Source organism: Elaeis guineensis, chromosome 9, assembly GCF_000442705.2.
Source record: "Elaeis guineensis isolate ETL-2024a chromosome 9, EG11, whole genome shotgun sequence".
In the NCBI taxonomy this organism is placed as follows: domain Eukaryota; kingdom Viridiplantae; phylum Streptophyta; class Magnoliopsida; order Arecales; family Arecaceae; genus Elaeis; species Elaeis guineensis.
Genome location: NC_026001.2, coordinates 76,593,754 through 76,620,968, shown reverse-complemented (window position 1 = coordinate 76,620,968; position 27,215 = coordinate 76,593,754). Strand labels below are relative to the sequence as shown.

At 43.8% G+C, this 27,215-nt stretch overlaps 1 protein-coding gene across 1 annotated transcript in view; it reads left to right on the top strand.

The window, feature by feature from the left end:
- Positions 1 to 19,877, top strand: part of LOC105034700 (chloroplast envelope quinone oxidoreductase homolog) — a 107,477-nt gene extending 87,600 nt beyond the window's left edge. Inside the window, exons 3-4 of the mRNA XM_010909952.4 lie at positions 18,129 to 18,220; positions 19,032 to 19,877. Coding sequence (XP_010908254.1) covers positions 18,129 to 18,220; positions 19,032 to 19,718 — 779 coding nt within the window. The 3' untranslated portion in view covers positions 19,719 to 19,877. The remainder of the gene's footprint in view (positions 1 to 18,128; positions 18,221 to 19,031) is intronic.
- The last annotated feature ends 7,338 nt before the right edge of the window (positions 19,878 to 27,215 follow it).

Below are 27,215 nucleotides of genomic sequence, written 5' to 3'. Positions count from 1 at the left end.
TAACCACCTCATCCATTAGGTATAAGTGGATTTTACTCACCGTCTGCATCTGGAGCCGCCTCCAATCCTACACTTCCATGGTAGTCGACTTTTTCTCACACAAGAGAGCATTGATCAATCCTTACTGGATGAGCACGTCTTTCATCCTCGCTTGCCATAAGAAGAAATTACTCTTTCCATCAAACTTGTTGATCTCCACCTTGATTGAGCCTATTTTCTTCATCATCAATCTTGATCACCACCATCGCAACCTGCATCCTAGTACTGCTTTGCTCTGATACTACTTGTTAGGGATGTCTAGTTAGGACACCACCTTCACAGGATCTTTTCGATACCATACGTCACAGTAGGAAGAAAAAAAATAAAATAAAAATAATCAAATATGTGGATTAACCAAAAGACTCACCTTCACGGGGCATGCAAGCTTCACTATGAAAAAAAAAATATAAGAGGAGATCACACCCTCAATCTTCGTACATCCAATCTCTCCCTCACAAATGCTCTCTCTAGAAAAACTTTCCTGAACCCCTGAAATGACTACTGTCCGCTACCTGACAGTCTGCTTGAAGCACCCCTGCTTCTACACTTTGTTGGCTCCTCTCGGTTTGCTCTACTCTGGGTCCTCCGCCGAACACACAATGCCATGCTCCTCTCTGATGTTTCACCCATAGGGCCTCTTAAAGGCTCTAAAACCCAAATAGTATCGAAGACAAACTCCTCCCAGCATCCAAACATGCCTCTCACCATTGGATCATGCCTGACAATACTTCCATGCCATTGGATCATGCCAGATCGCTCACTGCACGCATGCTGATCCCCCTGAAATTGTCGACAATCATTTGATCACGATCAGAATCATCCATAGCCACCCGATCGTGCACCAATCCACAAGAACCCATCGTGAACCATAAGAATCACCTTCGAAACACATTCGGTCCATGGTGGACCATGAGAAATTGGATGAAAAATGATCGGTCAATCCATACTGGTCATCATGGGCCATCGATCCACACACCGCACATGGATCATATGAGGATCCACATGGGCCGTGCCTGCGCGCGCCCACCTAGGCCTGGGCCGCGCCCGCCTAGGCCTGGGCCGTGCACTGTGCATCCGCTCGCTGGGCCGCATGCTCATGGCCGACCTGTGTGCCACCGCACGCACTCGCTTCACCATGGCCTGCACCACGTCGATCTCCGTATAGACTTCCTTTGAGTGTAACTTCTTCATTCGGACTCCATTTGGGCTGATCTTCAGCTCGTTGGATTTTGTTCATCATCCTGAACCTCATAGTGGATTCAGTGTAGATCGAATCTTAAGGTATCAAATTCTAACACTGTCAATGGCTTGTTTTGCCAAAGGTTCTAGTCCACCTATTTATAGATACAAAAGTGACTCTTAGACCATCTATCAAGAATACAAAGTTGATCCTTTGATCTCCATATGATTCTTAGTTTATTTAAGATGACTCTTTAATATCCGCAATATATTAAATACTAGGGTTATATGACTCTTTGATCTCCACAATATATCAAATATTTGAGTTACATGACTTTTGAACTTGCTAATATTAATGACAAACTTAATTACAAATTAACTTCTAACAACCCTCCCTTTAATTTGTAATTCTCATGATATCTTGCTTTTTTAAAGTTCTCAATTGTAACTAGTTTTGTGAAGATATCAACTAGCTGCTCATTCACATTGACAAACTTTACAACACATCTCCTTTCATGATCAAGTCTTGGATGAAATGATAATGGATGTCGATGTGTCTTGTCCTACTATAAAATATTGAATTCTTTGTCATGGCAATAGCGGACATATTATCACAAAGAATAATTATTGGACCTTGTTCAATATGTTGCAAATCAGAGAGAATTCTCTTGAGTCAAACTGCTTTACATGCTACACCAATAGCTGAAATATACTTAGCAAATGAAAGTATCATGGTCTTTCGCTTCTTTAATGCCCAAGAAAATGACTTTTGTTCCCAAATAAAATACATGATCTACAGTGTGTTTATCAAAATATATCACTATCTGAATATTCAATAAGCTTGTTAAAACCTTCCTTTTCATATATTAAGTCCGACCTTTTAGTATCTTGCAGGTAGCGAAGAATCTTCTTAGCTATTGCATAATGAAGCTTACTTGGTTGACTCAAAAATTTGGATAAGAGATTAATAGGAAAAATAATATCCAGCCTTGTGTTTGTTAGATAAATAAATGAGCCAACTAAACTTCTATAAGCCATGCCATCAACCTTTCAAGCACCATCATGTAACTGAAATTTTTCATTCTTGAATATTGGAGTTGCTACAGGCTTGCAATCGGACATATAAAAATTTTTCATCAAGTTTTCAATATATTGTTTTTGTGAGATACATATCTTTCCTTTTGATTGTTTGACTTGAATCATGCCAAGAAAATATCTCATTAGACCAAGATCAATCATTTCATATTCTTTCATCATTTTCCTTTTAAATTCTTCTACCATGATAGTATTACTACCGGATGTAAATGAAATCATCAACATATAAACAAACAATCAAGAAATTTTGCATACCATTCTTCCTTTTAACATATAGTGATGGCTTACTTGGACTTCTCTTAAAGCCATTTTGGTGAAAATATTTATGGATCATGCTATTCCATATACGAGGGGCTTGCTTTAAGCCATATATTGCCTTTCCATGTTGATAGACTTTGTTCTAATTTTTTTTAATAACATAACTTTCTGATTGTTCAATATAAACTTCTTCAATTATCTATTTAAAAATTTTGATTTTACATCAAGCTCATAGACGGGCAATTCCATCCAAGCTGCTAATACAAGAACAGTCCTGACTATCTCCATACGAACCACTAGTGCAAATGTCTCAGTGAAATCTATACCTGGCTGCTGAGTATATTCTTTTGTGACCAAGTAAGCTTTATGCTTCTCGATGAAACTTTCTTCCTTATATTTTGTTTTCTAGATCTATTTGAGTTTGATGACATCTTTTCTCTTAGAAAGATCCACAAGCTCCCATGTATGGTTTTTGTCAATAGAAGCTATCTCTATATCCATTTCATTAAACCATACATCATCCTTCCTTTCTTCTTGAAAATTCTATGGCTTATATACAAAGAAAGAACATGACAAGATCCATAAATGTCACTTAGGGAGTGCGCCTTCATTAAGGGTGAATCAAAATCAGTGATAACATGGCTTGAAGTTCTTTCTCCTAATGATCTTGGACTTCCATGTTGTTGCAAATCTTCTTAGCTTAATTCTATTCGCTTAAGTATTCTCGACTTGAGAAGAATTTTTCTCCCAAATTCATGCCACCAACTCATCAAATGGAACATCTTCAGAAATAACAAGTTCATTTTTTTTGGGTTAAGCAGATGATAGGCCTTAGATTCTTTATTATATCCTATGAAGATGTATTTTTCTCCTTTTTTGTCAAACTTTTTTCTATTTTGAGAAGGAATAAATGCATAAAAAATACATCCAAAAATTTTTAAGTTTTTACCGAGGCTTTTGCCTATACCAAGCTTCATAATGTGTTTTATCTTGTATTGCTTTTGTAGGAGACTGATAAGAATGAAATAGTTTTATTGACAACTTTCATCCAAAATTTGTTTAGCAATCCTTTTCCTTTCAATATGCTTCAAGCCATCTCCGCTATTGTTCGATTCTTGCATTCTACTACTTCATTTTGCTCTAGTATATAACATACTATCAGGTACCTCTTGATGCCTCTCTCCTTAGAGTCTTTTTTTGATGACCACTCTAACCTTTCAATAAAAGCCTTGGAGGAAGATAAAAAAGGCTTTTGATTTTTTCTCAAGAAAATAAATCCATATCATCCTACTATAATTATCAATAAAGAGAAGAAAATATCTTTTTTAATTAAAAAGAGTTCTTGTAGGACCACAAATACTTGCATGCACAAGCTCAAAAGGAGCCCATGCTCTCCATGCTAGCTTTGGAAAAGGAAGCCAGTGTAATTTATCATTGATGCAGTCCTCACAGATTTGCTCTCTTTTATCCATTAGTGGAAGCCCAAGAACCATGTTCTTTTCTTTTAACAAGTTGAGCCCTTTGAAATTTAAGTGACCATATCTCAAGTGTCATAAATATGATTTATCATTCTTTTTACTTTTTAAAGCAATATTTTGATTGATTGGCATGTTAAGAACAAAGACTTTGTTTTGGGACATCTTAACTTTTTTCACAAGAATATTCTTGCCTTTGTCAAGAATTTTGCATCTCCAATGTCAAAGACTATCATATATCCATTTTGTAGCAATTGTCCAACCCTTAGTAAATTTTAAGTTAATCCATGCACGTACAAAACATCATGGATAAGCCTTTTCATACCTCTTTTTGTATAGATTGCTATGACATCTTTGCCTTTAACTTCTTGTAATTTGCCATCTCTAAGCTTGACTTGAAAGTAAGTCTTTAATTTAGTTGGTTGAAGAACTTTTGATATTTTATTATGTGATTGCTACATCCACTATCCAAATACCAAATATCTTATAATTCTTGTTGCAAATTCATGCAAGAATAAAATAGTTATTCACTATTATTCTTTTCAAAAAAGTTTGCTTTATTGTTTTCTTTTTTATCTTTGAACCTACAATCTCTTTCAAAATGATTTGGAATTTTACATCTTTTGCATCTATAAAGACAACATTTAGGTTCATGTTTAGATTTTTTTTTGCTAATAAAGTATTGAAAATTGGTATTACCATTTTTTTGATTGGATTGGACCCATCCATATTTTCTTGTGCCTCGAACTTTCTTGGGAGACTGCTTCCATTTTTCTTGATCATTTCTTTGAGATGTGCCTCTTTCTTTTCCTTCTTACTTCATATTTGAAAGTTTCTTTTCTCTGATGGTAAGCTTGAATTGAAATGCTTGCTCTAATAGTTGAACTGAAAATCTGTTCATTCATTATTCATGTGCCTCTAGTGACCCTATTAGTTCATGCAAGATGAGAATATATAAATCCTTTGATTCTTCAATTGCAACAATAATATGATCAAATTTAGCAGTCAAGTTTCTTAAAATTTCTCCAATAATCTTCTTATTTTGGATAGTATCATCATAGCTTCTACTTTGATTAATAATTCCAACCACTCTAAAGAAGAAATTCTTGGTTGTTTCATGATCTTTCATTGCTAAATTATCAAATTCTCTCTATAAGGATTGAAGCTTGATAAAGACAACTTTGTCGGAGTCTTAAAATTTATTGTTTAGAGTTTTTCATGTATCTTTAGATTTATTTGCACCCATAACTCTAGGAAAAATAGTTTTGCTTATCCCTTGCCGAATAAGAAGTAAAACTCTTGTATCTCTTTTGAATGCTCCAAAAATCATAGCTCTCACCATCGAGGACTACCACTAGATATTGTATGTAGTTGAAGGTAATGTTGTTTGTACTTTTGTATGAGAACTTGTTGCTATGATAAAATTGAATGGAGAAGTAGAACTTAGGTAGATGATATGAGGTGGAGTTAAGGGGCTTTAGATGAAACTGGTAACAAGGGAGAACCTGCCTCCGATACCAATTTTGTTGGGTGCAAGAAGAAATACAAGTAATAAGATGTAAGACAAAGAACTTTTTAATTGGAAAGATGGTGGGTTTTCATTTATGAATAGTAGAGTAGTACAAGAGGCTTTTGATGGCTTGCCTTACCAAAGATTCTAGTCCACCTATTTATAGATATTGTTGGGTATAAAATACCCCCTAGCCGAAGTTCGCGACGGGAGTGACCCTCTGGGGATCCAACCGACTTCCGACCTCCGACAATATCTCTTCAAACTTCCCAGGCAGCCGAGCCTCCGCAACACTCTCAAGTTTTATCGACGGACAGGACCCCGCCAGCATTGACCAGATTCTTCGCGACGTCTGGACTCCTACGGGAGCTGGACCTTGTCCCTGACTCCAGCAGCAGGCAGGCTTCATCCGGACTCCTACGGGAGCCAGACTCCGCCCACGATGCCAATTGCAGGTGGACTCCGCTCGGACTCCTACGGGAGTCGGGCTTCATCCCCGACTTCGACTGATGGTAAATTTCATCCGGACTCCTACGGGAGCCGGACTTCGCCCCTAACTTCAATTGCAGGTGGACTTCGCCCAGACTCCTACGGGAGCCGAACCTCGTCTCCAACTTCGACTGTAGGAAGACTTCACCCGGACTCCTATGGGAGCCAGACTTTGCCCCCGACATCAATTGCGGGTGGACTCCGTCCGGACTCCTACGGGAGCCGGACTTCATCCCCGACTTCGACTGATGGTAAACCTCATCCGGACTCCTACAGGAGCCAGACTTCACCCCTGACTTTAATTGCAGGTGGACTTCGCCCAGACTCCTACGGGAGCCGGACCTCGTCCCCAACTCCGGCTACAGGAAGACTTCATCCGGACTCCTATGGGAGCCGGACTTCGCCCCCGATGCCAATTGCAGGTGGACTCCGCCCGGACTCCTACGGGAGCCGGGCTTCACCCCCGACTTCGACTGATGATAAATTTCATCCGGACTCCTACGGGAGCCAGACTTCGCCCCTGACTTCAATTGCAGGTGGACTTCGCCCAGACTCCTATGGGAGCCGGATCTCGTCCCCAACTCCGGCTGCGGGAAAACTTCACCCGGACTTCTACGGGAGCTGGACTTTGCCCCCGATGCCAATTGTAGGTGGACTCTGCCCGGACTCCTACGGGAGCCGGGTTTCACCCTCGACTTCGACTGATGGTAAATTTTATCCGGACTCCTACGGGAGCCGAACTTCGCCCCTGACTTCAATTGTAGGTGGACTTCGCCCAGACTCCTACGGGAGCCGGACCTCATCCCCAACTCCGGCTGCGGGAAGACCTCACCCGGACTCCTACGAGAGCCGGACTTCACCCCCGACGCCAATTGCGGGTGGACTCCGCCCGGACTCCTACGGGAGCCGGGCTTCATCCCCGACTTCGACTGATGGCAAACTTCATCTGGACTCTTACGGGAGCCGGACTCCGCCCCTGACTTTAATTGTAGGTAGACTTCTTTCGGACTCCTATGGAAGCCGGACTTCATCCCCGACTTCAACTGCTGGAAGGCTTTACCCAGGCTCTGACCCCGACCTCAATTGCAAGCAGACTCCGCCCGGACTCCTACGGGAGCCAGATCTCATCTTCGGCTCCAGCTATGGGAAGACCCCGTCCGGACTCCCACGGGAGCCGGACCTCACCTCCGACTTTGACTGAAGGAAGACTCCATCCGGACTCCTACGAGAGCCAGACTCCGAGCTCCTCTCAGACGGGTGGCTAGCCACCTCTCTCCGCCAGACACTCCAGCCGAACTTCGGCCGACAGGCCTGGACCCCCTGGCAGGCTGCAGCAACAGTCACGACTCTGCTCCACCTCCTGCAACAGATTCCGCACGGCTCCATCACTCCCTGGCAGGCCACAGTAACGGCCACGGCACTACTCCACTTCCTGCGATGGATTTCGCGTGGCTCCATCACTCCCTGGCAGGCCGCAGTAACAGCCACGGCACTGCTCCACTTCCTACGATGGATTCCACACGGCTCCATCACTCCCTGGCAGGCCACTATAATGGCCACGATCCTGCTCCACTTCCTGCGACGGATACCGCGCGATTCTTCCATCCGCTGGCAAGTCACGACAACAGACGCCGCTCCACTCCCTGCGGCAGACTCCACGTGGCACGTCCCAGTGATGGCCATAGGTCCACTCCATTACTCTTCACAACAAACTCCTCCTGACCATAGGCAGCCCACTGCCAGATGGTTACAAACATCGCTATCAGTCTGTTGCTCCCTCCGTCAATAAAAGGGGACCCCAGATACGTTATTCTCTAAGCTCAAAATTCTATCCCAAAACTCTGCTAAAATTTCTGTTCGAGCACTCCATTCTTGTTGAGGCAGAGAACTGACTTGAGCATCGGAGGGTCTTGCCGGAGCAACCCCACCTCCGGTTTAGACTTCTTTTGCAGGTCCCGGCGGCGACCGCGACTCCCTCGACTCCAGCTTCTCCGGCGCAGGCAGATTTTTACACCAACAGGATTGGTGCTAGAGGAAGGGGCTTGTGTCTTCGCAGTACCCTTATTCTTAAAGGAGCGCTCAACGGGATCGCCTCCGGTCATCTTCTCCGACATCCACTCCTCCTTCCCCCACTTGATCTTCACCCGATGCCTCCCCGCAAAGCATCCACACGGCGATCCACGACCTCCGTGGCCAGATCTCAGGCTCTGGCCCCACCTCCAGTCTCCCAACCTCTACCCCCTCCTCCGACAACGGCGGTTGGCACGGAGCAATTCGACCTACTGGTGCAGCAGGTCAGAGGCCTCATTGAAGCTGTGCAGGCCATGCAACAGTAGCAGCAGCCGCAGGCATCAGTGCGACTGGAAAGAGTGTCGCCAGAACTACAAAATCTGATGGTCGGACGGGCCACTTGGGCCAGCCGCCCAGTCTTTCTCGAAAAGACGAATCCAAGGGTGGAAAGCCCCCAATCAGACCACGATTCCACTCCCGGAAGATCTCTACCTCCATTCTGCCAGAGGACCCTCGAGACCCATAGTCGAGAGGATTTTCTGGATCGGAGGCTCCAGGAGATGAACCGACAGATCGAAGAGCTCCGCCACGCTCCCCCCGCTTATGGTGAGGATATTTATACTGACCCTCCCTTTTTCAAATGATCATGCAGGAACCGATCCTGCCGAACTTCAAACTCCCCCAATTTGAAAGCTACGACGGGACTTCAGACCCAGTTGACCACCTGGAGGCCTTCTGGATGATGATGCTGCTTCATAGCGCACCCGACGCCATTCTATGCTGAGCCTTCCCATCCACCTTGAAGGGAGCGACGAGAAACTGGTACTCGATGCTGAAGTCGGGTACCATCTTTTCTTCAATCAGATGAGCCACCAATTTGTGTCCCATTTTGTCAGCAGTCGGTGCCCCCGGAAGGGTTCGAAGTCCCTCATCAACATCAAGTAGAGGGAGGGAGAGTCCATTCGGGCCTACATCAACCATTTCAATGTCGCCACACTGAAAGTCCGGAACTTGGACCAGTCGGTAGCGATGGCTGCTCTGAAGGGCGGCCTTCAGAAGTATGACCTTTTATTCTCCCTGGAAAAGAAGTACCCCAGGGATTTTGCTGATCTGTTGGCTCAGGCCGAAGGGTACGCCCGGGCGGAAGAGGCCTTCAAAATGAAGGATGAGAAGACTGCGAGAGAGCGACAGGTGGGAGATTCGAGTAAGCCCGCTGTCGAAAAAGGGCCGAGAGAAGCTCGGCCATGTTCTCAAACTCCTCCCGGGCACAAGCACGCCCAGACTCCTCCTCGAGCACGCAGGCAGGGAAGCCCGGATCATCGGGCTCGGCGGGGCTCTCCCCCAGGAAGGTTCCACAACTATGCCCCCCTCAATGCATCAAAAACCCAGGTGCTGATGGAGGTCAGAGAGCAGCTCCCAAGGCCAGAGAGGATGCGCACACACCCCGGAAAGTGCAACCCCAACAAGTTCTGCCTCTACCATCGTGACCACGGTCATGATACAGAGGAGTGCATTCAGCTCTGAGATGAGATCGAGGAGCTCATCAGACGAGGTCAGCTCAACAGGTTCATTCGACGCCGACCTGAGGGCAGAGAGGATCGGCCAAGGGCCCTACCGCAACCTGAACCGCCAAGGAGGGAAGAGCAGCCCGAAGATCGACCTCCAATCGGGATCATCAACTCTGTCATCGGAGGACCTCAAGGAGGAGCAGACCTTCCACGACCATGAGACTCGAAAAGCCTGTAAATGTATTACTAACAACTTTGCTTTGAATCAAAAATTTTTTCGACTTTGCATGTCTTTCCCTTTCGACATGGGCTTGTTACGACTGGGGATAACCCCTACAAACAATCAAAACAAGGCCATGTTAGGAACAGGAGGAGAACCTCGTCCTAACATAAATAAAATGAAGGCCCGATTCTTTTAGACTGGATGGGGGGAGAGGCCCTACAACACCCTAATGTGTCCCCACAGCCATGTTAGGAACAGGAGGAGAACCTTGTCCTAACATGAGCAAAGTCAAAGGCCCGGTTCTTTTAGACCGGATGGGGGGAGAGGTCCTACAACGTCCTAATGTGCCCCCACAGCCATGTTAGGAACAGGAGGAGAACCTCATCCTAATATGAGCAAAGTCAAAGGCCCAGTTCTTTTAGACCAGATGGAGGGAGAGGCCCTACAACACCCTAATGTGCCCCCACAGCCATATTAGAAATAGGAGGAGAACCTCGTCCTAACATGAGCAAAGTCGAAGGTCCGATTCTTTTAGATCGGATGGGGGGAGAGGCCCTACAACGCCCTAATGTGCCCCCACAGCCATGAAAGGAACAGGAGGAGAACCTCATCCTGACATGAGCAAAGTCGAAGGCCCGATTCTTTTAGACCGGATGGGGGGAGAGGCCCTTGCAACGACCCTTATGTGCCCCCACAGTCTCGTTGGGAACAAGAGGAGAACCTCATCCTAACCTGAGCTGAGATCGATTACGTCAAGAACAGAAGGAGAACCTCATCCTGACAATGACAAAAACCTGGCTGCCCAACAAAATTGGATAAAGGGAAAAGTCTCCTCAATGGCACCTCTAAACTTCTACGCGACCCCACAAAAAGCAAGGGGAGGACCCTCACTCAAAAAAGAGGAGGAAAATTAAAAAGAAAAGCGATGAATTACATCGGCAACAGATGAAAAACAAACCACACCAAAGACCTAGGGAACCTCGTCTCAACAAAGATGGGAAGTTCCTACCAAACATCCCCGGCCTCTAAGAAGGCTCTCGACACAGGTCAAAAAAATAATGACCCTTTCGAGGTAATGCGGAGTTCAGACCACCGAGCTCGAGCCTACGACCATGGACAACAAGAAAAGCAAACCAGCGTGGCGATGACTGGGCACCTCCAAATGACATCGACGTCGAACAAGTCAAAAGACAAAAGAAGTTCGGAGGACGATAATTTAATACAATACATGGACGAGGTAACACAAAATTTCTTTTTCATTTCATTCACGAAATATACACTACAAAGCCCAGAAGGCTAAAGGAAGAAAAACAAAACAACAAAAACAACAACGATAGCAACAACGGCGACGACAAACAGACAAGCGATAAAAGAAGACACCTAAAGGAACAAAAGACAAAAAAGAGCCCTAAGGGAGCCTGGCTTCCTCCGACCTCGGACTATCGGCTTCGACCCTCGCCAGGGAGCGCCTTAAACTTTCGACTTCTGCTTCTAATTCTCTCTCTCTCATTAATATCTTCATGTATCTCCGATGAAATTGCTGGCTTTCATTCTCCGCCTCTCGATGTCTTTTTCTCAGGACCTCAGATTCTGCCTCCGCGTCCTTGACGGCCTGCTGCTCGCACACCAGCTGGATCTTCAACTGCTGCAGCTCGGCCTTCCCCTCCCCAAGAGCGACGGATAGTTCTTCTACAGTCCTTCTCAGGGATTGGAGTTCGTCGGATTCTCGAGCGGAAGCAGATTGAGCCCCCTCAGCTAGCTGCCTTCGAAGGCGGACAATCTCATCGGTCGCCATCCTGAGCCTCCCCTTGTATTCATCCACCTGCTTGCGCCAGCCGGCTCGGTACGCATCATAGCTCACCTCGACATCCTGGAGCTATTGCTGGAGGTCGGAAACCTTCTTCGACCACTCTCGGTCACTGTCGGCTCGAGTCAAAGGCCAGGATGAACTTCCTTCCAGCTGGCCAATCCTCTCCTGGGCAGCCGACAGCTCCACTCGGAGGGAACTGATCTTGGTAGCTTGAGCCCAGATTTGATCGCTGGCACGCTTCTTGTGTTCTTCAAGCTCCTTCTCGAAGTTCGCCTTCCTCCGATTGTACTCCATGATCCCCTTCAGGTGGAGGTTCCGAAAGTGGGTGGCCTCCGCGGTGGCTTCAGAGTGACCCTCCCTCAACCTGTGAAGCTCACCTTCCATCTTCTTCGATCTTTTTGTCAAATGAAGAGCTTCCTTCTTCAGCCGCTGGATCGTGGACTTCAGTGGAATCCCCTGGGACAGGGGAAGCGCTACGATAGGACACTGCCATCGGGGGACAAAAGCATCAAGGCCCGTCCCATTCCAGAAAGAAAAACAAAAAAGGAGGAGGAGGGAAGAGAGGAGAAGCCATCCACGATGAGAAATTCAACTTCATTGATTTAATGTTTCTTAAAGACAAAAAGGAAAGGAAAAATTACAGTAAAAGAAAACTACAAGATCGGAGGTCTCAGACCTCTGTAGTAGGAGTTGGGAGCTCGGTGTCCCTGGAAGGGGGACTGCAGCAGCAGTAGCAGTAGGAGAGGGACTGACCTCATCTTCAGACTCCTCGCCCAAGAAGCTGAGATCGAGCTCGAGAAATTTTCTGGCCACCTTCTCCTGGCAGAGCTCGAACCCCTTGATGAATGCTTCTTGGCCGAATCGGACGTTCAAGTCCCTCATCTCCGCGGAGGCCTTGAACTCCTCCACCGCAAGGGCCCTGGCCTCCGAGACCAGGACCGAAATCTGCTCCGCCAAATTGGTGACCTCAACCTCTGCCTTCCTCACCGTCTCCTCCAAGGTCTGCTTCTCTTCCTCCCAGGCCTATTTTTCTCTCTCCAGGGCCTCTTGGAGGGCGACTACCTCGGATACCTTCTCTTCGAGACGGGCGGTTCTGGCCCGACGATGCTCCTCCACCTAGATGGCATCCCTCCTCGCCCGGTTCATCGCCTCGATATTGGCAAGGAGCTGGTGCCCAATCTGCAAGGGCGGCTAGAGGATCAGAACAAGGGTCGAAAAGCCAATTAAATGAAGATTTGTTTACCTCGAGGTAGGACCCTAGGGAGTCCCAAACTTGTTGCTCAGGATCGGTGCGATCAATCCTCTCGACGACTTCAGGCAGAATGCAGCCGTCGATCAATCGCTTGATCAAGTCCCTGTCATTGAAGGGATTCTCCGGCCCTTCTTCGGAACCAAGGGACTCTTCAACGACGGCTCGGTGGCTACTCATCCTGTGGGCCACTGACTTCCTTCTCCTCCCCCTCTCGACCTCGGGCGCCTCCGCAGGACAGACCCCCAGAACGGGAACCTCTATGGGGGGACTCCTGGAAGAAGCCCAGGGAGCCGGAGGTTCGGGCATCCGAAGGGACTTCAACTGCGAAGGCCACCTGGGCAGGCGCGACCGAGCTCGTCTCCTCCACTCAGGCCTTCTTTACTGATCCGGAGGCCGCGACACCCTTTCTTTTGTGGGCCTTGAGGCCCCTGGCAAGCATCCATGCTGCTTCGACGTCCATTCCTGAAAAAAAAAAAAAAAAAGAGAAGAATCAAATCAAAAATCAGCGATGGGGCGAAAAAGGGAGAAGTGACATGCAAAAAAAAAAAAAAAAGAGAGAGAAGAGAAAAGAAAAGATGGAATACTTGCAGGATCCTTGGGGCTCAAGCCGATGTTGAACAAAAATTGCTCCTTCAGAAGGTTGGGAAGGGAAGGAGCGGAATAGTCAAGAAGCTTCCGGGCGGCCTGAAGGTCGTCCTCTCCCAGGCTAAGAGCCCAACGGATAGAGTCCCTCAGAGAGCCCCAAGGGGGCAGGCCCAGCCTCAAAGTTGGGCAGTGGATGAAGAGGTACTTCCCCTTTCAGTTGTGGATTGAAGAGGGAGCACCTTTCAGCAACCCCTTCTTGCCAAACTGAGGGGAGAAATACCACCAGTCCTTCATTGAAGGGTGGCGCTTGAAGGTATAGAAATGCCTAAACAAAGAGAGGGATGGCTGAACCTCGACTACGTGGCAAAGGGAGAGGAACCCTATCAAAAACCTAAAAGAATTTGGAGCAACTGAAGCTAAAGAAATATCCAAGAAGCGGAAAAGGGTGACGACAAAGGGCGGAAGCGGAAGCTGAAGTCCGGTATGGAAGGCCTCCTGATACAGGTAGAAACGATCGGGCGGGGGAGTGCTAGCCTGGTCGGAGGGGCCAGAAAGCTCCAGATCGTACTATGGATGAACTCCATACTGAACCCTTATCAGTAGGAGTTCATCCAGAGTCAGGGAGCAGGGAATGGCACCCAGCATAAAAACCGGACGAAGCCCAGCCCCAGATGTGGGTTCGTCTATAGAATGGGGGTCCTGGGGGGCTGAGGTGGAAGAACTCCCAGAATCGCTAGAGGCAGAGGTGCCGGAAGATATTTCGAATGATTTCAAATGAAGACCCTAAAGATCCCGGAGAAATCAGGCGGGACAAGGAACGAGGGGCTGCGGGAGGCCAAACCAGAGGTGTGCGACAGAAGAGAATGGAGTAGAAAAGGCCCCTAAATGACAAGAAGAAAAACAAAGGTTCCGGGACTAACCTAGATCACTCTGAAGGATGCAGAGAGGCGAGGACAGGGATGACTCGAAGGACGCCTAGGGCCAAGGAAGACGCTAAGGAGGGTCAGGGCTCTCGAAGAAGAGGCGGACACCGATAGGACTTTCAGGCAGAATAGGGCCCCTAAAGGCGGAAGGGCGGGTTTAAATAGACCCTGAGATCCGGCGCCATAATGATCGCGAATCCCTCCAGGCCGACCCACGCTCGACACGTGTCCCACTCGCCACGGTAGGTGGCTAAAAGTGGCTGACAGCTGACGGAGCCATTACTGCACCGTACCTAGGCCAACGTACCGATGGGAATTTCGAAAGGTCCCTTCGAATCGCCTCGATTCGAAAAGATTTCGGCACGCACGTATTTAATGCCAAAATATCTGGGGGCGATCGTGCATAGGATTCAAGGGGGCAACTTCGACTGCGAAAATTTCTCTGTACTTCCTTCATTCGAAATTCGAACTCGAAAGTAAGGGGACTGGTGTTGGGTATAAAATACCCCCCAGCCGAAGTTCGCGACGGAAGTGACCCTCCGGGGATCCAACTGACTTCCGACCTCCGACAACGTCTCTTCAAACTTTCCAAGCGGTCGAGCCTCCGCAACACTCCCAAGTTTTGCCGATGGACAGGACCCCGCCAGCGTCGATCGGATTCTTCACGACGTCCGGACTCCTATGGGAGCCGGATCTCGTCCCCGACTCCAGCAGCAGGCAGGCTTCGTCCGGACTCCTACGGGAGCCGGACTCCGCCCACGACGCCAATTGCAGGTGGACTCCGCCCGGACTCCTACGGGAGCCGGGCTTCATCCCCGACTTCGACTGATGGTAAATTTCATCCGGACTCCTACGGGAGCCGGACTTCGCCCCTGACTTCAATTGCAGGTGGACATCGCCCAAACTTCTACGGGAGCCGGACCTCGTCCCCAACTCCGTCTGCAGGAAGACTTCACCCGGACTCCTACGGGAGCCGGACTTCGCCCCTGACGCCAATTGCGGGTGGACTCCGCTCGGACTCCTACGGGAGCCGGGCTTCATCCCCGACTTCGACTGATGGTAAACCTCATCCAGACTCTTACGGGAGCCGGACTTCGCCCCTGACTTTAATTGCAGGTGGACTTCACCCAGACTCCTACGGGAGCCGGACCTCGTCCCCAACTCTGGCTGCAGGAAGACTTCATCCGGACTCCTACGGGAGCCAAACTTCGCCCCCGACGCCAATTGCAGGTGGACTCCGCCCGGACTCCTACGGAGCCGGGCTTCACCCTCGACTTCGACTGATGGTAAATTTCATCCGGACTCCTACGGAAGCTGGACTTCGCCCCTGACTTCAATTGCAGGTGGACTTCACCCAGACTCCTACGGGAGCCGGACCTCATCCCCAACTCCGACTGCGGGAAGACTTCACCCGGACTCCTACGGGAGCCGGACTTCGCCCCCGACGCCAATTGCAGGTGGACTCCGCTCGGACTCCTATGGGAGCCAGGCTTCACCCCCGACTTCGACTGGTGGTAAATTTCATCCGGACTCCTACGGGAGTCGGACTTCTCCCCTGACTTCAATTGCAGGTGGACTTCGCTCAGACTCCTACGGGAGCCGGATCTCGTCCCCAACTCCGGCTGTGGGAAGACTTCACTCGGACTCCTACGGGAGCCGGACTTCGTCCCCGATGCCAAATGCGGGTGGACTCCACCCGGACTCCTACGGGAGCCGGGCTTCATCCTCGACTTTGACTGATGGCAAACTTCATCCGGACTCCTACAGGAGCCGGACTCCGCCCCTGACTTTAATTGCAGGTAGACTTCATCCAGACTCCTACGGGAGCCGGACTTCATCCCCGACCTCAACTACTGGAAGGCTTCATCCGGGCTCCGTCCCCGACCTCAATTGCAGGCAGACTCCGCCCGGACTCCTACGGGAGCCAGATCTCGTCTCCGGCTCCAGCTGCGGGAAGACCCCGTCCAGACTCCCACGGGAGCCGGACCTCACCCCCGACTTTGACTGAAGGAAGACTCTATCTGGACTCCTACGAGAGCCAGACTCCGAGCTCCTCTCAGACGGGTGGCTAGCCACCTCTCTCCGCCAGACACTCCAGCCGAACTTCGGCCGACAGGCCTGGACCCCCTGGCAGGCCGCAGCAATAGTCACGACTCTGCTCCACCTCCTGCAACAGATTCTGCGCGGCTCCATCACTCTTTGGCAGGCTGCAGTAACGGCCACGGCACTGCTCCACTTCCTGCGACGGATTCCGCGCGGCTTCATCACTCTCTGGCAGGCCGCAGTAATGGCCATGGCACTGCTCCACTTCCTGCGATGGATTCCGCGCGGCTCCATCACTCCCTGGTAGGCCACTATAATGGTCACGATTCTGCTCCACTTCCTGCGACGGATACTGCACGATTCTTCCATCCACTGGCAAGTCGCGACAACGGACGCCGCTCCACTCCCCACGGCAGACTCCACGTGGCACGCCCAGTGATGGCCACGGGTCCACTCCACTACTCTTCGCAACAAACTTCTTCTGACCATGGGCAGCCCACTGCCAGACGGTTACAAACATCGCTATCAATCTGTTGCTCCCTCCACCTATAAAAGGGGACCTCAGATACGTTATTCTCTAAGCTCAAAATTCTATCCCAAAACTCTGCTAAAATTTTCGTTCGAGCACTCCATTCTTGTTGAGGCAGAGAACTGACTTGAGCGTCGGAGGGTCTTGCCGGAGCAACCCCACCTCCGGTTTAGACTTCTTTTGCAGGTCCCGGCGGCGACCGCGACTCCCTCGACTCCAGCTTCTCCGGCGCAGGTGGATTTTTGCACCAACAGATACAAAGATGACTCTTAGGCTATCTCTCATAAATACGAAAGCGAAATAATCTTTATATAACTCTTTGATCTCTACAATATATTAAATCTAGAGTTACATGACTCTTTTATCTCCACAATATATTAAATATATGAGTTACATGACTCTTGAACTTGCTAATATTAATGACAATCTTAGTTATAAATTAACTTCTAACATGCCATAATTTTTTTATGAGTGCCTCATTTGTAAGTTGGATCGCTGGCAAATCGATTTACGTCAATTATCACTAGCCACATGACCGTTCTTTCTGACTGTCAATGTGCTGCCCTCATCCAATATAAGTGGATCATCATAGCATGTACATCTGAAAGTAAATACATAAATTATTGCTCTATTCTAAAACTATTATTACCCCGCTTCCATATTTTTGTAGATCCAACTGCTTACCCATTCTTGGACATATTTGGATGCTCAATAATACTCCTTTCCTCTGGGGTAAGGGAAACAGAAAGGGGTGGGAAATGTGTTTCTTGCCAAAGTAGGGAGGAAAATGTGATGGAGAAGATGGGGATTAACTTTTGTCCTATTCTTTGTTGTTCAGTAACTGTATGAGTTTCAAGTGACAGAGATGGCTGGCTATGCTGATGTGTTGAGGATCAAACATTGTTTAGCAGAATAGCTTGTTATCACTGTATCATTAAAATTCGTTTCTATGTGCAGCGTACCTAAAAAACAAAATAAGCAAGCCATTTTTATGGATAGAAATATCTGTGGTTAGCAGCTACTGACTTGGTAAACCTTTGTCCTCTGAATAAGCGTTTGGTGCTGATAGTCTTGACTTACCCAAAACCGGTTTGTTTCTTTTCTGATAACCTTGCATTATTGCCGATTTCTCCAATTTTCTATTTGAAAGCTGAACAGAGCATCAAAAGCTAATTTAATGACACTTCTTTGGTGAAACAGTAACTGATGTTGCAGGAGAGATTCTTGAGGTTGGTGCTGGAGTGAATTCCTACAAAGTCGGTGACAAGGTTGTGTCCATGCTTGGCATGCGGGTAAGTGCTAAGGCATTCTATAATATTTTATCAACATATGCTTTGATGCTGCAAAATAGCCTGAAGAGACTAGGTATGAATTGATCTCAATCCTGGCTCTTCTGCTAAATCGGTTAGGAAACTGTGTCCAAGTCATCTTTTTAGTTCACTTCAGTTTAGTATTTTGATGTACTTGGTCCCTGATCCGTCTTGGACTTCTCTTGCTTTACTCTCCTAGACATATTTGAACCTGCAACCGTATATAGCTTTTTTTTTTTTTTTTTTTTGGTACAACCGTATATAGCTTTCGGTGCAGATGGCTAACACCTTGATCAGTTTTTTTTTTTTCCAAGCTGTTCCCTCTGATTGCTGACCCAAGCCCCTGCTACAGATGCTTATTTTGGCCTGTCCATTCTTCTACCAAATTTCATTTTTGCTGCTTAACTTTGTGAATGGGTTCATTCAATTGTTAAAGATTCTTCTTCTTGCTTTCGTTCATATGATATGATATTTTTGAAACAGGTTGGAATCTTCCTGACATTCAGATTTGTACTATATTTGCCAGTCTCAGTTTTAGTTTTTCATTCTTTTCATATATGTTTTCAAGTTAGGATACTAACTGATTTATTGTAGGGAGACACCTAACAAGTAAAGAAAGAGAAGTGACCAAACTTGGATTTATTTGTTGATAATACTATATACATTTTCATTTCTATGATCCATTTTGCAGAATTGTTAGTGGTTAATGACCTATATCTTTAACCTTGCACTTCTCAAGCTGAAAATATCTCGTGTTTAATGTGTTTCCAACTTCATTGCACATTAATGACAGAATGGAGGTGGACTTGCTGAGTATGCCGTTGCACCGGCAAGTCTAACGGTCCATAGGCCTCCTGAAGTATTTGCAGCCGAAGCTGCAGGCCTACCTATAGCTGCCGTCACTGCTATCCTGGCACTAAAGACCATAGAAACCAAGTTTGACGGCACCGGCAAAGCTGCCAATGTCCTTGTCACCGCCGCTTCTGGTGGCGTAGGGCTGTATGCAGTTCAGCTTGCCAAGTTAGCAAACCATCATGTGACCGCTACCTGTGGGGCTCGTAACATAGAACTTGTGAAGAGCTTGGGTGCTGATGAGGTGCTGGACTACAAGACCCCAGAAGGTGCGAGTTTGAAGAGCCCTTCTGGTCGGAAATATGACTTGGTTGTACAATGCACCGTTGGTATTGATTGGTCAACTTTTGAGCCAAATCTAAGTGCCAAGGGAAAGGTTATAGATTTAACACCTGGCCTCGGGACTATGGTCAGATCAGCATGGAAGAAATTGACCTTTTCCAAGCAGCAGTTGGTGCCATTTCTAGTGGTGGTCAGGAACGAGGACCTGAAATTTTTGGTTGAGCTGGTGAAGGAAGGTAAGCTTAAGACAGTGGTGGACTCGAGGCATCCGCTGAGCAAGGCAGAGGAGGCTTGGGCTAAGAGCATGGATGGTCATGCTACAGGGAAAATCATTGTTGAGATGTGAGCAAATGGTCACGAACCTGTGTACATATGTACAAAAGTATTGTAATGCTAATAATGCAAAGACCCTCTTCATATAGATTTGAGAACCTATGATGGAAAATGTGGTTTGTTGATGTAGATGCTACATAGATAAAATAAATAAGTAGCTTGGTTGTATCTATCCGTGGTTTGCTATTGTTTCTTGTGATTGGTAGACAATGATTTCGAATGTTTCTTGGGCAACCAAATAAGCTCAATGCTGAATAGTGAGACTTGTTACAACCATAGTGCTTGGTATCTAGGTTATTTTAACCAAAGTTTAGCATCTTAGTACCGGATTCTATATCGATTCCATTCTATTAGTGTCAACATATAGTACAGTATGAGACAGTGAGGCATACCGAGTGTTAATATAATACAAACTTGAGTAATGGTTTGGTATTGGCACATTACGATATCCATTGGTATGGAAAATTTTTATTTTGATACATAACAAATCTAAATTGTGCTGCAATATTCATCTGTGAGCTGAAATTTTATTTTTCCAATGATTATTTTTTTGTAAAGAAATTTATGCATGTATATTAGGGATCATGCAGATGGAGATGCACCGTTAAAGTTGCATCGATGTTTTGCAATTAATCTCTGCTTGACAATTCAAACAATCTCCAGAAAAGATCCACTTAACAAGTGATTCGAAAGAACAACTAATTGAAACTAGACTCGTCAATATTTACATACACTCTCATAATTCAGTGCCACAAGTCTAATGAGCTTCCCAAAGTTCTACTTCTGAATTTATACCTATTATGGGGTCATACTACCTTCTTCATTGTCCTTGGGATTTATCCTTGGACTTACTTTCTAGATCGACTAAGGTACCAGGGCGAACTTTGAATGACAAGCATCATCCAGATATCCAGACAACCTTATCGGACTTTGTCCTCAGGCATCATCTTCGGCCCCACTTGCCGAGGACATCAATATGCTGTGGAAGACTCATCAAGACCACCCTTGGGGGTCTGGTCCATGCAACTTCATCGGTTTCCTTCTGACCCTTCTACTCGGGTGCCTATCGACCTTGTGGTCAGGACTTTACGGACCACATAAGAAGACCTTCCACGACTGATATCGATGAGGACACATTCGGACCAAGACTGTTAGATGTATGTCCTAGAAGCCAATATGGTAGACACATTGTAATAATTTTAAGATATATTTTTACACTTAAATAATTAATTTATCAATCAAGTGGGTAATTTTTATCCATTCTTGTGTTATATATCCGAGAATTGTCCAAAAAATTAATAACTCAAAGATACATATTCTAAAGAGTTTAGATTTGAGATGTGTATAATTAATTTATAAATTACTCTCGATCGATGGATCATCATGGGGACAGTGATTGATCCGATTAGATCGACGCACGGATCACTTCCTTCGAGGTAGATAAATCTCGAATCTACAGTGTAGAGACACTGAGCGAGAGTGCAGGTGGTTGTTAGAGAATATCGGTGTTGAGCATGACTATACAAGAAATCACATAGATGTCTACTCACTTGTCAGTGATCTTCTCGATGCTGTAAGGATGTGATGGTTCTTTGATCTGCAGTGTCTCGACTACTCACAGTGAGATTACTGTAGTTTGACTGCACACCTATAAGGGATCTATCGACTTTAGTAGATAAAGAGTAGTCCTATGAGATTTGAGAAGCCAAGTCCATAAGTTTATGATCATAGCAAGGTGATTGATGAAAAGGAGTTTTCATGAGTATCATATTTGGACTTAAGCTAATCTAATCTTTTATATGACAGATGTTGGGGTTTGACAAGTTTTCATGATCTCCATCATATCGAAACTCATGATAGAGGAACTAAATCATACAGTAACTATACCAAAGAATTTTATTTTTTATTCTGCTGGATTATCGCTACAGGTTGTTAGGCATCACTAGTAGATTGTGAGAACTTACTAGGATCATTCTAGATCAATAATTCTTGTTGGATATGAGTTAGAATTATTCTAATCTATCGAACACTACTACAAAATAGGACTACGATAGTGGTTTGCAACTACGACTGTAGGTCAAAAAATTGCTACCATAGCCTACAACAGCGATTAGACAACTGCTGCCACTGTGGCCATCGTTGTAGGTCTATAGCAGTGGTTATTGCAACCGCTACCACTGTGGCCATCGCCGTAGGTCTATGGTAGTAGTTATTGCAATGGTTGGATCAATCACTGCTATAGACAAGGTATGATAGCAGTTGTCCAACTGCTGCTATAAAAATGTTATCACAGTGGTTGTCCAACCGCTGCTATAGCTGTTGGATTTTTACAAGTGCTAATGCATGTGAATTTTAAAATTTTTCTAAATCTAAATTATAGTAAAAAAATTATATTAAAATACTTTTAATCTAAGTATGTATTTATTATATGAAAGTACCTATGGATCTAGTTCATATATTGAAATTAATACAAACTAATTTTAGGATGAATGAAGAAAGCCTGTAATCAATTCACATATCTAAATCGCTTTTTCTTTTGCCTTAAACCTATAACTGAGATTGAATCCAATTCAATCCCTAGATCTAAGGTTGATCTGACTCTGAATCAGTAGCACAAGCATCCTGTCTCTACAGATATCTATAGGGCCGACCTTAATTATTTTCTTTTGGATTTAGCTCGCTTGAACTGAAAGCCTGAATAGGCTTGAAGCAAGCCTGGATAGGGATCAACTCATGAACCTTTTTGATCTTTGTTTTTTGATTCTTGAAGAAATCAAAAATCTTTCTTAATCTCTTAACTAATCAAGAAGAATAACAAACAAGAAGTGGTTATAACTATCTCTCAACAACTTGAGAGGAAAAGGAAGAAACCAATTAATCTTGGTGCCAACCCTTGACACCAATGAAAGGATGCTGCCCACTTCCCTTTAAGATCCAAAAAAGAGATGCCTAGTGAGAGAAGGCATGGGCTAAAGAGAGAGAGGAGAGGGGGCGTGGGCACAGTTGTTGGGAATTATGTCCTAAAGTCAATCATCTAGGTTGTAGATGATTGTGCTCTATATATGTATATGAATTATAAAATGATAAATATTATTTGGCAAGATTCATCATAAGGAATACATTTTCTTAAATAGAACTCATATGTTATAATAAAGTCCTTAGAGCTACTTTCAAAATGATAAAGGAAGATTTATCGTGTGATTCTTAAATTATGCTCATGATCAAATGATACAATTATTACAAGAACGATAATTGTATCAAATGTAGGTCATTGTGTGCCATATTAGTTGATTGTCCTTTTAACCAAGGCGTGTGGTGACATGGGTATGGCATATGGGTGATTTGTAGGAGTATATTTCACTGAGCATGACTACTTTTGGAGTACTCTGCTATCAAAGATTGCTTTGATGGGATATGGGTATATATGTCCCTCTGACCTGAGGCTATCTCGGTGACTTGTGAGTAACTTATTGTGCTTTGGTGCTGGACTATCCAAATTTTTAATTTGATGATAGAAGGTTTCTAGATACAGCCAAGTACTTGTCAAGTCTGAGTGCGAGTCAATATAGGATTGATCGCTCCAAGTAAAATTAGAGATGATGCATCACTGTATTTCAATTTAGCAAAACTTTGATCAAAGTAGTCCTAGTGAGGAGTCACAGAATTTTTAAAGTTGAAACACAATGTGGACCACTCATCCTAGGTTGACAATTTAATCCAAAGTCATCCTTGAGTATCAAGTGTCAAAGGAATGAATTATACGATAACTATATCTACATGGGTTCTAGAGTGTTACTGGATATACATTCGGCCTATCCCGATGTCGAGAACCATTGTTAGATGATAACATCGATTAGTACAAAAATTATTCTTATGCTATGGACTTAGGTTCGAATCTATGGGATCATACACATAGAAGTACCGTCTGATCAAATGACTAATCGATAATTATGAATTGTTAAAGAATTTAATTATCAATATAATTGATGATTAATCCTTTGCAAAGGTTGCAATAAATTATTTACTAATGATTGATAAATTAAAAAAATAATTAATTAATAATATGATTATTAATTGGTTTAATTTGATTGAGCAATGGGATTGGATTAAATCTAATTGAATTAGATTCAATTAGGTTTGCTTTGGATTGATTGGATGCAGCCCTATTGAATGGCAGGACTTGTTCCAATTGATTTTAGAGATGCAAATCAAATTTTGAGTTGAATAAAATTTAATTTAGTTTGATATAGACTTTGATTGGATCAAATCTTATTAGATAATAGGCTTGATTGGATCAAGTCCTATTATCAAAAACTTTCCTGATATCCATCAACAATCAATCCCTGGATCAATGAAGTTTTAATCTAACTAATTCTCTAATTGGATTGGGGCCTAATTGATTTCATAATTGGATTAGGACCTAATTAGTTAATTTGTTATAACTAATTCTTAAGTTAGTTAGAATTGGATCCAAGAATTAGTTAGAGTTTGATCAAGATTCATGAGACCTATTTGGAATAGGACTAAACCAACTAAACCCGATCTTTTTAAGTGATCCTCCATGCCTCCACTTCCTTTCACCATGAGATCTCATGCCCAAAGAAAGGTCTCACATTCTCCCTCCCTTCTGTGGAAAAAAATGGGTGTTCCCCCTCTTCTTGTCACAAAAAATAAAAGGAGGAGCGTCCAAGAGTTGGATGCTCCATATCCCATGCATCTAGGCTTCCTTCCCAACCCCTTTTGAAGAGATTTTGTGAGGCTTTTGCTGATGGTTCTTAGCAATCAAAGAGGCTTCTCTTACTGGTTCTATAGCAAAAAATTAGAGAAGAAAAGTTCTTTCCAACGAGAGAAAGAGAAGGAAGAAGAAGGATCTTCTTTCTAGTATGCAGCCTTGGAGAAGAAGTTCTTCTCCCAGATTTTTTTTTTATTTTTATCTAAGATTAAAATCAGATTGGATCTAATTTTTAATATAAAAATTTAGAGAAAAATATCAAAAAAATCTAGTTGGGTGCTTGCGACTTTCTAGAGTTCTAGATCAAAGAGAAAAAGGAAGAAGAAAGGAGAAGAACGGTTCTTCTCTTGAGTCTTTCTTTTGGGTTCTTCTGGGGCTCAAGATTTCATATAATTTTTAGCATGAGAAATTAGATTAATCTGATTTTTATAATGAAATATCAGAGAAGAAAGGTTCTTCTTAAAGGTATGAAAGGAAGAGAGAAAGGTTCTCTCTTATGCATGGAAGAATTGAGAAGAAAGGATTCTTCTCTTGATCTTTATTGTAGAGAGTTGATGCATGATCCAGAAAGAAAAAGAGAGGGTCTTCTTATTCTTCATCTTCTTCATGTTTCTCTTAGATCAACCAAAATATGGTGTCTTCATGAGCTAGCATTCTTGGGATCATTGATCAGCATATGGGCTTCGTGTGGATACCTGTAGAGGCCGGACACATGTGCGACTGTCGAGCATTATGACGAACCAATTACCATAGATTTTGAATGTGGTGATCTACTATCTATGCTCAGATATAAAATTTTGAACTGAATTTATATTTAGATATGATCTAAATATAAATTAGATATGATCTAATTACATATAGATATGATCATACTTACTAAATTTTAGATTTCAGATTTACATGCATACATATTAGTTCATATCATGGATCCTATATGGTAGTTTTAGATTTGATCTATGCATGCATTGTAGATTAAATTATTTAATCTATGTATATTTTACTATAAAATTTTAAAAATGCATGCATAAAACCACCACGCTTCCCTTAAAATGGTATCAGAGCGAAGGTTCGTTATGACATGAATATATATGCATATATAGTTAAAATCTAGATTTAGCAATGCATGAGATTTGTTATGATCTGATTTTAGATATGAGCTAAAATATAAAAATCAGATCTGATATAATTTAGATTAGATCTAAATTTTTGCATATATGATATGTGAGTAGATTAGATGATTCGATTAAGCAAGTACTTAGATTGGATTGATCATTAGGCCGTCCGATCATATGAGCAAAAAAGATTTAAAAGTCCTCTCTTCCTATTTGATAGGATGCTCTTATGATGTATAGGGGTGCCATTTGATTTAATCCCATGAAGAAGAAAATCAAAGGAAGAACTTACTTTTATTCAAAACTCTAGATGATGAAAATTCTAGGATTTATTGTATGTGATACAAAATATGAGTTGTATGAAAAGTAGATCATTTAATCTATATGATTAAAATTATTTTAATCATAAAAATAAAATTTAGAATCATAAAATATTTAGATATAATCTAAAGTTTATTATAATTAATTTTATTTCAGTTTATATAAAAATTCTTAGATCTGAAACTATGTGATACTTGTTGGCATGCCAACTGAGTCAATTAGTTTTGAACTGAGTCGCCCCAATCTCCTAGTTTAATCGATTCAATGCTGATTGATCCGATCCAATTGTCTTCAATTGAATAGTAATGGTTATTATTCATGATTAGTTAGTCGATTAAGTATCAGATTTAGTCGACCCACTGAAGTGAGCCAACTCAGTTCAAAGCTGAGCCGACCTAGTTTTCAGACCAAAAAATTTTATATAAAATTGATGTAAAATTATTTTATAAAATTAAAATTATTTTAATTAATAATCTTAATCCATATTAATTCTATACTTAATTAAGAATTAAAAAATATATTTTAGATCTAGAATTATGATTAAAGATCTAATGACATTGTATAAAATATGGGGTATGGGTTAGCTCAAATCAGATCTTTTTAATTGGGTTAGACCTAAGGTTAGAATCAAAGACCTAATAGATCAAAAAGAGTAGTTGATCAAATTTAATCAATAGTTAATTTAGATTAGGTCAAGAGTACTCTAAATCAAACACAATAGTTATACTTCATCGAGTCTATATCTTTGATTAAACCAAATGGACCTTGATTGAGGCTAAAAAATTGAGTCTGAGTTATTAAGCTGATTAGATTGCTATGTGACTTGAGTTAACTCATGTTGTTAAGGTTAATCAGTATGACTGATTTAGGTGCCTTGAACCGACTTGTCGGTTGGATCAACTTGTCTCTAGTCCTTCTCATGACTTGGTGAAATCAGTGAAAGGATTTATAATGTTCCGATTGGACCCGCTAGTCACTAATTCTTTACATGACTTGATGAAGTCAGTGGAAGGATTTATGATTTGTAGGTCAACTGATGTCTTATTAAATAAATTATCCAAATCCTCTAAATTATTAGATCTATAAAATGAACTAGTTATGGGGATAACTAAATTATAGCCTCTCATTAAAGTACGTGATAATGAGTTCAATATTCTAAATAGGCATTGGAGGCACCACATGCCTGGTGTCTATTACGTATTGAAATTATCATCCATCATACGATCATCTTATTGTACTTTCAGATCAATACTCAGGTTGGTCGAGCCACACTCGGGCTTGGACATTCATTTGTTGGATGCACTTGATGTTGTCATGTTAATGGTTGGATCTAACCAGATTTTTC